The sequence below is a fragment of the Garra rufa genome, chromosome 21, assembly GCF_049309525.1.
Source record: "Garra rufa chromosome 21, GarRuf1.0, whole genome shotgun sequence".
Lineage (NCBI taxonomy): Eukaryota > Metazoa > Chordata > Actinopteri > Cypriniformes > Cyprinidae > Garra > Garra rufa.
The window spans coordinates 8801745-8815132 of NC_133381.1; the positions used below are offsets into that span (position 1 = coordinate 8801745).

Sequence of the window (13388 nt, forward strand, 5' to 3'; positions counted from 1 at the left end):
AAAAAAATAGGATATTTAGGCAAAATAAGAAACAGAACATGTTTTGAACATTCTGTTCAAAAGTTTTCACCCTCTGGCTCAGTCTTGATGCATTGTTTTTCCTTCTGAAACATCACTGAGCGTTTGAACCTTCTGTAATAGTTGCATATGAGTCCCTCAGTTGTCCTTAGTGTGAAAAGTTGGATCTCACAATCATACAGTCATTGTTGGAAAGCGTTCAAATACACAAAAATGCTGAAAAACCAAAGAATTTGTGGGACCTGAAGGATTTTTCTGAAGAGCAGCAGGCAGTTTAACTGTTCAGGACAAACAATGGACTCATGAACAACTATCACTAAACAAAAAACACAGCTGTTGATCATTCAGGTAGCAACACAGTATTAAGAATCAAGCGTATTATTTTCTCTTGTGGACTATATGTAATAGTCTTTTATGTGAAATATCTCATTCAGGTCAGTACTAAATAAAAAAATAACATGCTTTTTCAAATGAAGAGAGGCTTTTTGACCCGCACTGTGTTTCTAAATATTCTGAAATATATCACTAAACAGTACTAAACATTCATGAACCAAACAAAAGGTGTTAGTTTGACCTCAACTGTTCCATAATATCCCAATTAAAACGATTCAAAGTCAATAAAATAATCAGAAACACACAACAGTGTACCATAAATGGAATGTAATATTTTATTACAGTCAAATCCAAAGACGTCATTTAAAAATAAGGTCTTTTCCCTTCAGATCAGCTGTTGCTGACAGACCGCACATGGCCAAGACAAAAGAAGTAAAGAGAAAAAGGCATTTCATAACAACTCATGTCCAGCTTACGCAGCACAGCGCTCAATAACCACCATTCTGTAATAACTCCAATGCTACACTTGCTTCATTCATGCATAAACCCCTTAAATCCCTCTTGCATTATCACATTATGAATAAACACACAAATCACATTCACAAAAGTATCCACTGCTATTTTTCACACTAAGGATTCTTCAAATCTACTGGACCATCAGTGGGTCAGTGTGCTACAGGCTCAGTTCTCATTCAGAATCACACCAGCTGCTCTCTGTCACAGCTAAATTGGTGCGAACTCAAGTGTTGTGGATCTAAGACATCCAGGCTACTGTAATCCCTGAGACATATTTCATAAATCAGCTATATCTCTCATCGGGTGGGACATCTTTAACATCCATCTCCTGTCTGATATCGGCTTACACTAGCATCTCTAATGTACCCATCGTGTAAATAAATGCAGGTATACAAGATATTCATGACGGACATCAGTTAAGCTTGGTATATTTTTAGAGGCACAGGAGGTAGGTAATAATTTGCACTCAGGGTGAATAACGGAAGATGTGACTGAAAAGAATCAGGGCCCAGATTTGCTGAGATATTTCTGAATCTGTTAAAAGAGACACCCACAACTATCTTCACCACATATATGATGTTTCTGAGAGGTAAAATCATCAATGCTGAATTTCTTCAAAACATCATCCTGAAAATATATGCACGCAGGTAGTTTTTGCACATAAGGAAATAAGTGGTTTTCGCTTCCTATTACATCCAGAACAGGAATAGTTCCTTTTTTTGAACTCGAACATAACTAAAGTACTGAGGTGAATCTCATGAAAGCATAGCCAGGGGGGTGTTCCATAAACCAAGTTTACCAAATAAGTCAGGCTTATTTCAGTTAGTCTGACTTATTGTCACTTGATTTGGCTCAAAATAAGTCAGACTAACTGAAATAAGCCTGACTTATTTGGTAAACTTGGTTTATGGAACACCCCCCTGGTCACATACACTACCAGTCAAAAGTTTTTGAACAGTAAGATTTAAAAAAATATATATTTTTTAAAGATCTGCTCAACAAGCCTAAAGCAAAAGCTGTAATATTGTGAAATATTTTTACTATTTAAAATAACTACTTTCTATTTGAATATATTTTAAAATGTAATTTATTACTGTGATTTTCAGCATCATTACCCCAGTCTTCGATGTCACATGATCCTTCAGAAATCATTCTAATATGCTGATTTGATGATTATTATTTTTTTAAATTATTATTATCAATATTTAAAACAGTTGAATATTTTTTTTAGGATTCTTTGATGAATAGAATAATCCAAAGATCAGCATTTATCGGAAAGAAATTATAGAAATTAATACTTTTATTTAGCAAGGATGCTAAAGACATTTATAATGTTAGAAAATATTTATATTTCAGGTAAATGCTGTTCTTCTGAACTTTCTATTCATCAAAGAAACCTAAAAATTCTACTCAGCTGCTTTCAACATGCTAATACTAATAATAATAAAATGTTTTTTGAGCAGCAAATCAGAATATTAGAATGATTTCTGAAGGATCATGTGACTGGAGTAACGATGCTAAAAATTTAGCTTTGAAATAACAAGAATAAATTACATTTTTTAAATATATTCAAATAGAAAAGTTATTTTAAATAGTAAAAATATTTCAATATTTTACTGTTTTGCTGTACTTTGGCGAGCAGAAGCGACTTTGAAAAAAACATTAAAAATCTTAAAAAACTTTTGATTGGTAGTGAAAAAAACTAATTAAATTAAATAAAATCATTAAAAAATAAATAAATAAAAATAAAACCATAACAAAATAAAATAAAAATTTTATAATCATAGGCATTATGATGTTATTTACATGTCAGTTAAGCACATTTTTCCTTCCAAATTTGTATTCGTTTTTTTTTTAACTTGAATTTTATTTGTAATTCCAATTATTTTCAATTGAGACTACTATAATATATTTCTTTCTTTTGATTTTGAGTGGGACATGTTCTTGACAGTTCCATGAGATACACTCACAAAAGCTAAAATTACTATCCTTAAAACATTTCACTTCCCTAAGGTTAAAAATCAAGCCATGTCCCTTTAATTAAAAAGGCCATGTGTTTGAATTCAGTTGTTGTGTTGTAAAATAAGCTAAAGATATAAATAAGACGAGAAACATGAGAGCAGAAGACATGCAACAGCGTTACAGTGGAATATGATGATGCTACGGAATGAGAATAAAGACGTGACTTGAGTGGGCGGAGCATAAAACAAGTTATCAATAATATCCGACCAATGAGGATAAACCAATGTTTGGTCAAATATGGACCCTTTAAGACCTAAGTCATAATAAGTTTGTCTGCATTTCCACTTGACATTAATATAGCGGGCTACTGTACATCTTCACTGATTGATTTCAGTCATTATATAATGAACTCTGGGTGCTCAAAGATTCTTCCGTGTAATATTTCAAGATTACTGGCCCCTGCTGAATTAATGTGCGTGAAGTGAATGATTACGAAGCCATTTTAAGACATATTGGATAGGAGTAAAGAAAAACAAACTGAAAACAATTGACCTATACGTAGGAAAACATAGTGAATCTCATTATAAAGTGTCCAGATCGTATTTCACACAAAAATCAAAAGATTAAAATAAGAAATTATATTTTGCATGCAAATTTTTTTTTAAATTGGCATTGATGACAGTGCATTTTGATTACATTCTCATTACTATAACACAGTATTTTTTTTCTAATTACAATAATACATACTGTAGTAGATTTTTTTTTAAAAAAACCTTTTACATACACTACCAGTCAAACGTATTTGAACATTGAGATTTTTAATGATTTTTAAAGAATTCAAGCCTGCATTTATTTGAAGTACAACAAAAACAGTAAAATTTTGAAATATTTTTACTATTTAAAATAACTGCTTTCTATTTAAATATATTTTAAAATGTAATTTATTCCTGTGATAAAAGCTAAATTTTCAGCATCATTATTCCAGTCTTCAGTGTCACATGATCTTTCAGAAATCATTCTAATATGCTGATTTGCTGTTCAAGAAACATTTATTATTATTATCAATATTTAAAACAGTGGAGTACTTTTATTTCAGGATTTCAGAAAGATCAGCATTTATCTGAAAGCTTGTAATTATACACTATATCATTCAAAAGCTTGGATACTTTCTATTCAAAGAAAGCTGATACTGTATACTCAGCTGTTTTCAAATCAGAATATTAGAATGATTTCTGAAGGATCATGTGACTGTGTAATGATGCTTAAAAATTCAGCTTTGAAATTACAGAAATAAATTACATTTTAAACTATATTCAAATAGAAAACAATTATTTTAAATAGTACAAATATTTAAAAATCGTACTGTTTTTGCTGTACATTGGATCAAATAAATGCAGGCAGAAGAGAAAAATATTACAAATCTTACGTTTCAAAAACTTTTGACTGGTAGTGTAAATGAAAAAAGAATTCGTTTAAAAAGTATGCTTAATTGCTTAAATGCTTAAAGAAAGTAATATTTAAAAAAAAAAAAATGAGCAAAATCTCCAATTTGTGTCTTGTGATTTAAGGGTGAAATAAGATGTGGATATGTTGTTTACAGGCTTTGTGAGATTCACCTAACTTTATATTAGCTGGACCCAGTGTTTGTATTGCACATGATCTGTCTCGATGTTTTTCCCCCACAAAAAAATAAAATAACGCAATAAAATAAAACAAAGACTAAATAAAACAAAGACATCTCATATTCAGATCTGTAGTACAAGCCCAGCGGCAGAGATGTTGTCTCCTCCTCCAGCAGTCTGGTACACCTCAGTGCACACCAGCACAGGAGCCACGCAAATCTCATAGCCGTCCTCATCCCAGCAGGAAACGGGTCGAGATTCCTGAAGCGGGATTCTCTGACTTCCTTCTTGCCTGCTAATGGAAAACGATTCGTCCAAAATCAGCCGTGCTTTACTGAGATCGATGTCTGGCGAGCCGCAGACGTGCCTGTTGGCGGTCAGAGATGCTTTGGCCGTGGCAGACATAGTGTTCTTCCACTTGGAGCCACGTTTGACGATTATGGCCTGGAAAGCTAAAGTGTGGACGTGAAGACGTGTGAGCGGCCGACCCGTACCGGCCTCCTGGTGGCGCTCGTTTACCAGGCGGTAGAGTTCTCGCATCTGGTCCAGCACCGTAGCTACGCGTGGGTTGGGGTCGGAAAGGACGGTCAAGTTGCTACCACGGAAAAGGCTCAGGAGATTGGGCAGCTCTTGCTCGTTCATGCCCAAGGAGTCAGCGTGAGGAAGAACAAACTCTAGGAGATCTGACATCAGGCTCTCATCGACGAAGCTGGCCATCTCGAAATGGACAGCAGTCTGAGGGGATGCAGAGGATAACATTGTCGCCAGCTTTCCCAGCAAAGCCTCACGCTCTCCTAGAGGAAACAGAGAGTAAAATCTCAGTTGAGGTCAAAAGTTTACATCCCCTTTTCAGAATCTGCAAATAAGAGGGATCATACAAAATGCATGTTGTTTATTTAGTACTGACCTGAAAGCTGTGTGTTTTTTTTTTTTTTAGTGAAGGTTATTTACGAGTCCCTTGTTTGTCCTGAACAGTTAAACTGCCTGCTGTTCTTCAGAAAAATCCTTCTTTGTTTTTGTCAGCATTTTTGTGTATTTGAACCTTTTCCAACAATGACTGTGTGATTTTGAGATCCATCTTTTCACACTGAGGACAACCGAGGGACTCATATCTTTTTGGTGATCTATCCCTTTAATAAAAGTTAATTTGAAGTGTTAATTATTACTATTGAGCTGCTTCATTCACGTACCCTGTTTGAAAGGGAAGCTGTCCATCATCTGTAGCCCTCCTACAACAAGCAGATCTGGTTTGAAGCTGTTCAGCTTCTCCTGAAATTGCTCCATGGAGTCTAGATATGGATTATGGTCATCACTATGGACAATATACCTACAACAATGCAAGAAAAAACATTTAGAGAACAACACTAACAGAAACGTTTAGATTGAAAATATAGTAAAAACAAAAAATCTGAAAGTAAATCCTAATGTAAACCGACCTGTTGGCTCTTCGGGAAGTGTATGGCCCCCATGTGGCACCTGTGGGATACTCCAGGATCAGGTGGATGTCTGGCTCATCCACTGTGTTTCCAGCCACTGAGGAGAAACAAGGTAATTAAATGCAATGGAAAATATGAAAGACAGCTGTAGCAAGTAGAAAAAATACTTCAAAATGAGTTCATAAAATGCTCATTTGTGACCCTTTGTGTCTTAAGCCACATGGGTATACTTGTAACAATAGCCAAAAATACATTGTATGGGTCAAAACTATTGATTTTTCTTTTATGCCAAAAATCATTACAATATTAAGTAAAGATCATGTTCCATGAAGATATTTGGTAAATTTCCTCCTGTAAATATATCAAAACTTTTAGATTTTATTGCACCCTTAGATTCCAGATTTTTAAATAGTTGTATCCTATCTTGACAAACCATATGTCAAAGCAAAGCTTATTTATAATGATGTATAAATCTTAATTTCGAAAAATTGACCCTTATGACTGGTTTTGTGGTCCAGGGCCACATTAAAGGAAAAAAAAAAAAAAAGATTTTAAAGTGTTCTTGTTGTATTTACAATATTGAATCGAAAAGGCTTTTTCAACGTAAGACTGTTACAGCACCTGTGATACGCTGTGAGAGGATTTCGGTGAAATCGGTGCTGAAACTGCCCCCTAACAGCACATCACATCCTTCCAGCGCCATCCTGCTGGCCATGACAGGTGCATTTCCTCCTATTGACCACCTGTTTCCTGGTAACTCTCGAGAAGCCTCCACCATCTCACTGAAGAGTGTGTCATTCATCACAAATCTCCTATGGAAAACAAAAAAAGGCTGTCAGCAGTACAACCAACACAGGTGGGGCCTTACTCTGGCTGTTCTAGGCTGTTAATACAAGGCTGTAGGCTCAGTGCTATAAAGTAATGATTCAAAACCTGTTTATATTAATTGCCATCCTGTTTTGCACCTTCAAGTCATGGATTTAAAGAGTTCTTTCTGTCACTTTGGATGAAAAAAGTATTATGAATAGTCACTAAAAAACTAAAAAAATAATTAAAACAGCATTTACAACTCATTTTACTTCCGTAAAGTGGCATTTCTGAGTGAAACAGGACATACAGTTGAGGTCAAAAATTACCTGATTCTTAATACTGTGTTGTTACCTGAACAGCTGTGTGTTTTTGTTTTGTGATAGTTGTTCATGAGTCCCTTGTTTGTCCTGAACAGTTAAACTGCCTGCAGTTCTTCGGAAAAGTCCTTCAGTTTCCAAAAATTCTTTGGTTTTCCAGCATTTTTGTGAATTTGAACCCTTTCCAACAATGACTGTATGATTTTGAGATCCATCTTTTCACATTGAGGACAACTGAGGGACTCATATGCAACTATTACAGAAGGTTCAAACGCTCACTGATGCTCCAGTACGGAAAACCATGCATTAAGAGCCGGGGGTGAAAACTTTTTGAATATGAAGATCAGGGTAAATTTTACTTATTTTGTCTTCTGGGAAACACGTTAGTTATCTTCTGTGGCTTCTGAAGGGCAGTATTAAATGAAAAAATATGATGTTTAGGCAAAATAAGAAAAATGTACACATCTCCATTCTGTTCAAAAGTTTTCACCCTTGATGCATCAGCTCTTAATGCTTAGTTTTTTCCTATCTTATTCAGATCAGTACTAAACAAACAATAACATGCATTTTGTATGATCCCTCTTATTTTGGTAAAATCATTTTTATAACATTTTGGAGATTCTGAAAGGGGGGTGTAAACTTTTGACCTCAACTGTAACTATCGTCATATATATTGTTATCATGAAACAAATTGCAATTAAAAAATTATTTTCAAAGTTGTACATAAAACAAAGTTTATCAGAGTACTATTTTAGTCTTTCTACCCTGGTGAAAAAAAAACAAACAGCTAAAACCAGCCTAGGCTGGTTGGCTGATTTTAGCTGGTCAACCAGCCTGGTTTTAGCTTGTCAGCAGGCTGGTTTTAGAGGGGTTTGGTCACTTTTCCAGCCTGGCAAGGCTGGTCAGGCTGGTCTTTGCTGGTCAGGCTGGGAGACCAGCTAAAACCAGCTACTTCCAGCTTAAACCAGTAAAGACCAGCTAAGACCAGCCTAGGCTGGTTTTAGCAGTTTTTTTTTTCAGCAGGTTCCTTCAAAATTTCACATTTTATTCAACATGTTGCTTATTTTGTTCTTTACTAGAAAATTCACTAACAATTTCTGAGTACAAATCCTTTTTTTTGGATCATCCTAACTGATCAATCATTCACATTAAGAACAGGAACATGTATAAAGAAAATAAAATCAATTTTTAACAAAACTGAAGTGTAAGAAAGCCATTTTCACTGCATTTAATTATAAATCAACCATTTGTTAATGTTTGGACTGGTTCAATTATTGTTCAAATTAACATTGTTTCACTAGCAGTGTCATGCAACCTGAACATATTTGAATACAAAACATTTCAAAAACTTTCACATAATCTCCAGGCTTAAAATCCTCTTTAGCTGAAAAAAAAAAAAAAAAAAAAAAAACTCCACTCTGATCTATTATCTAGAGAACAAATTCACACATCAATCCAAACATGTGATAAAACAGAAGCACTCGTGTCTCCAAATGCTTCTGCATGGCTTTGGCAGTCATAACTGTAAATTACAGTTCATTCAGACATGGCTCAAACAGCACTATGCAGCGTCTCAACATAACTGCAATGTTATCTTGAGAAGCCTATCATTCCGCTCTCAAGTGTGAATTCTCTTGCAGGAGGCAGCTGCCATAATGCCAACACAACAAAATGAAGAAGGTCTGACGCATTTCAGACTTTCTTTTTAAAACTTAAAGGAACAGTTCACTCAAATATGAAAATGTGAACATTTGTACACCCTCAGCCCATCCAGATTTGTAAATGGGTGCCGTCAGAATGAGAGTCCAAACAGCACATCATAATTATCCACAATCCATCAATTGATAAAAAAAAAAAACATGTTTATAAGAAACAAATCCATCATTATGGCATTTTAACTTTAAACTTCTAGCCAAAATAGAGTCTATGATCCATAATGATGCTTTCCTTCAGTGAAAAAGTTCATTCCCTGTTGTCCTCTCACATCAACATCCACTAACGTATTTGTTTAGAAAGGTTTTAGATTCTTTTTGCTTGCAAACAGTGAACATCTCTCTCATATTTTCAAAGAAAAAGCAATATTATGGATAGAGGACTCATACTTAAGCAACGGTTTTGAAACAATGACTGTATGATAATTTAGAGATCCATCTTTTTAACTGAGGGACTCATATGCAACTATTACAGAAGGTTCAAACGCTCACTGATGCTCCAGAAGGAAAAAACATGCATTAAGAGCCTGAATCTGAAGATCAGGGTAAATTTAACTTATGTTGTCTTCTGGGAAACATGTTAGTATATTCTGTAGCTTCTAGTACTAAATGAAAAAAAAAAAGATATTTAGGCAAAATGAGAAAAATTTACACATCTCCATTTTGTTCAAAAGTTTTCACCCCCCAGCTCTTAATGTATCGTTTTTCCTTTTGGAGCATCAGTGAATGGAATATCTTATTCAGGTCGGTACTAAATAAACAATAACATGCATTTTGTATGATCCCTCTTACTTTGGTAAAATAATTAAATAACATTTTGCAGATTCTGAAAGGGGGGTGTAAATATATATTGTTATCATGAAAAAACTGCAAATAAAAAATACTTTTCGAAGTTGCACATAAAACAAAGATTATTAGATTATATTATTATTTTCAAAGAAAAAGCAATATTAGGGATAGAAGACTTAAGCAACGGTTTTAAAAGTTGCATATGTTCCTTGCAAACACTCATCTTTTCGTGTCACAAGACATTAACTAGACTAGATTGTATGGATTATTCTGATGTTTTTACCAGCTGTTTGGACTCTCATTCTGACGGCACCCATTCACCGCAGAGGATCCATTAGTGAGGAAGAGATGTAATGCTGAATTTCTCCAAATCTGTTCTGATGAAGAAACAAACTCATCTACATCTTGAATGGCCTGAGGGCCAAGTTTTCATTTTTCAGAACAAAAATTTACAGATTATGTACTCACCCCCTTGTCATCCAAGACGTTCATGTCTTAATTTTCTAAGGACTGAAGAAAGTATGTTTTTGGAGGAAAACATTTCAGGATTTCTCTCCATATAATGGACTTCTATGGTGCCCCCAAGTTTGAACTTCCAAAATGCAGCTTCAAAGGGCTCTAAACGATCCCAGCCGAGGAAAGAAGGGTCTTATCTAGCAAAACGATCGGTTATTGTCTAAAAAAAAAATCCAATTTATATTCTTTTTAACCTCAAATGCTCGTCTTGTCTAGCTCTGTGTGTACTCTGTGTGAGCTTGAAAAGTATATAAATTGTAAATGTTTTTAGAAAATCATTGTTTCACTACATAAGACCCTTCTTCATCGGCTGGGATCATTTAGAGTCCTTTGAAGCTGCATTTTGGAAGTTCAAACTCGGGGGCACCATAGAAGTCCATTATATGGAGAGAAATCCTGAAATGTTTTCCTCAAAAAACATAATTTCTTTACGACTGAAGAAAGAAAGACGTGAACATCTTGGATGACAAGGGGGTGAGTACATTATCTGTAAATATTTGTTCTGAAAGTGAACTACTCCTTCAATCAAATGATCAATATTATTTATTATTATTATTTCATTAATGTGACACAACGTCAGTCGTTCAATACCTGTGTGAACTTTTGTGGAACTTGGGACCAGTTAATTAGTTTTAATTCCAACTCTTCAAACTAATACAAAACGGAAGTTTGCAATCAGTTAAACTTGTAAAACAGTTTAATTGACCCCGGGCTTCAAGTCAAATAAATCACAACAGCTGTATTGTGCTACATTGCGCAATCTCTACAGTCCCAAGGGCTTTGTGAACATGCTTGAACTACTCTCACTTACTCAGAAGCAGCTCCGGGGGAAAAAAAGTAGGCGAAACTCTGTGCCAGCTGCTCTGCGTTCTCTATGTAGTCGTGGTGGAGGGGCTGGTCTGTCGGTTTCAAACCCATTTTGTTTAGCAGACTCACTCCATTGACTATGATATCCACACAGCCGCCAAAACCTGATAAGAGACAGTGAGATCACATATTACAATAATTTAATCTTTGAACTTCCAACAAAACACACTTGCATCACAGGTCATACAATATCTGAACAAACTGGATTAGATGCCATGCATAGTTGGCCAAAGCAAACACATCTACAAGGTGAAGCTGAACAAGGTGATGCAACAAAATGAAAGGTATCACGGTTTAAAAATAGATAATAGGGTGAAATCACAGATCAGGTTAAATGAGTCAATGCATATAGAACTGCAATTGATTGCTAATCAGTCAAATATTGCCATAACAAAGATTGAATCAAGAGTCTAGAATAAACAGGACTTTCTGCATTGATAGCTTTGGGGTGTGTATGTGACTCAGGTTAATGATTGAAGATGTTTGGTAAACAAGGCCTAAACCTGGTTATCAGAGCTGTTTTACCTTATAAGCACTCAGCACAAGTTACAAGTGTAAACCAGCAAAAAAGAATGCAAAATGAACATGCAAAACACCAGCACAAGCTTGTTTCTAGAAGATAACAATCTTTAAATGCAGAACAAGCCATATTATCAGATAAAATCGTAACTGCACATGTTGCAGACAGGAAACATCAGGACCAATATGACAAAATGCGCATAACAAATTAGCTATTATTAGTTTAAACCTGTTATTTAGTATCATTAGGATACTATTTTTATTTTAGATTTTTATTTAGTTTTTATTTTAATATTGTCTACTTTTATTGTCATTTTAATTAAAGTTTTTGTAATTTTATTTTGTGTTTTTATCACTTTTATGATTTTATTTTTAAATATATGCCTATGTGTTTTGTTTTTCCATTGGTACTTCAGTTTCAGTTGTTAGTGCATAGTTAAATTAATAAAAATGAGAAACATCGTTGGCAACTAGATAAAATAAAACAGGTTTAAATTAGTTTATTTTATTTCAAGTAAATACATTTTTATGGTATTACTTTAAGTATAATGTGTGTGTGTGTGTGTGTGTGTGTGTGTATATATATATATATATATATATATTATATAGTATAAATAATTTGGTTAAAATTATCATTATTCATTTTATTGTAAATAATTCATTAGAACAATTAATAAATCAATACATTTAAGTCATAAAACTAAAATCAGTCAATACATATATGTGACCCTGGGTCAAGACAAAACCAGTCTTAAATAGCATGGGTATATTTGTAGCAATAGCCAAAAATATATTGTGTGGGTCAAAATTATCCATTTTTCTTTTATGCCAAAAATCATTAGGATAATAAGTGAAAATCATGTTCCATGAAGATATTTGGTCATTTTCCTACCATAAATATATTAAAACGTACTTTTCGATTAGTAACATGCATTGCTAAGAACTTCAATTTGACAACTTTAAAGGCGATTTTCTTAATATTTAGATTTTTTTGCACCGTCAGACTGCAGATTTTCAAATAGCTATATCTCGGCCAAATATTGTCCTATCCTAACAAACCATACATCAATGAAAATCTTATTTATTCAGCTTTTTAGATTATGTATAAATCTTAATTAAAAAAAAAAAATTACCCTTATGACTGGTTTTGTGGTCCAGGGTCACATACACATCATTACATTAAATAAGTATAATTATTCATTTATTCAAAGTGAGTTTATTTTGAAAATGGCAAAAAGTTAAACTATTGTATTTTTGTTACATAAATTATACGTTTAACGTTTATTATTTCATACTTTATTATATAAATATTTACCCACTTTTTATAATAATAAACACAAAGAAATATTATTATTACATCAGATATTCTTAACTTTGAGAGCTGCAGAATTTATTCTAAACAAGCCTTTGTATTGCATATCATCATTATAATTTCTTGCATGCTGTTAAGTGCACTTAAAGTCTGTACCTATAGCCACTCGCGGTCTGGACACGCCGTTCATGCCCCCTTTTCTCTCTGCGCGCAGCAATGAAGACAGAACCGCGTCCAGCCTGTCGTCCAGAACCGAACCGTCCTGAGATCGGAACCAATACGCCACCAACAACACTGCAAGTGACAAAAACGAGCCATATTTGACACCAGAGAGCAGCTCAATGGCCATTGCAGATTTATGAACACACTCCTGCCTTCTCTCCTTCTTCCTGAGCGAGTAATGTTGAATCAGGGGGCGGATGTTTTCTTCTGCTTTAGAAACATAAGAGGATAGAACGGCGTGAACTTATCCCTATGGCTTATCCACATAAGCGTAGCTGAGAAAATAAGAAAATATCTAAATACTAATTCTGCATTATTATTATTATTTAATATTCACTTTGTGCTCTCACTTCACTACTTATAAAATGTCTTTGTCATTTAGGTATTAAAATAGTGATTACTATTCAAGCCGCTATTTACCTTCCACGTAGACACGT

At 34.2% G+C, this 13388-nt stretch overlaps 1 protein-coding gene across 1 annotated transcript; it reads right to left on the reverse strand.

The window, feature by feature from the left end:
- Positions 1-862: 862 nt before the first annotated feature.
- On the reverse strand, positions 863-13109 carry adpgk2 (ADP-dependent glucokinase 2). The gene is made up of 6 exons (XM_073827445.1): positions 12886-13109; positions 10843-11002; positions 6509-6699; positions 5888-5984; positions 5642-5778; positions 863-5245 (listed from the first exon to the last, which is right to left on the reverse strand). The coding sequence occupies exons 1-6, from the start codon at positions 13076-13078 to the stop codon at positions 4575-4577; spliced, it is 1449 nt and encodes a 482-aa protein (XP_073683546.1). The 5' UTR covers positions 13079-13109; the 3' UTR covers positions 863-4574.
- Between the last annotated feature and the right edge of the window lie 279 nt (positions 13110-13388).

Coding starts and splice junctions, on each gene's coding strand:
- adpgk2 (XM_073827445.1), bottom strand. CDS start 13,078: ATGGCCATTGAGCTGCTCTCTGGTGTCAAATATGGCTCGTTTTTGTCA. Junction 6,700..10,842: donor TCCCCCGGAGCTGCTTCTGA/GTAAGTGAGAGT, acceptor TGTTTTCCATAG/GAGATTTGTGATGAATGACA. Junction 5,985..6,508: donor CCTCTCACAGCGTATCACAG/GTGCTGTAACAG, acceptor GTTTCTCCTCAG/TGGCTGGAAACACAGTGGAT.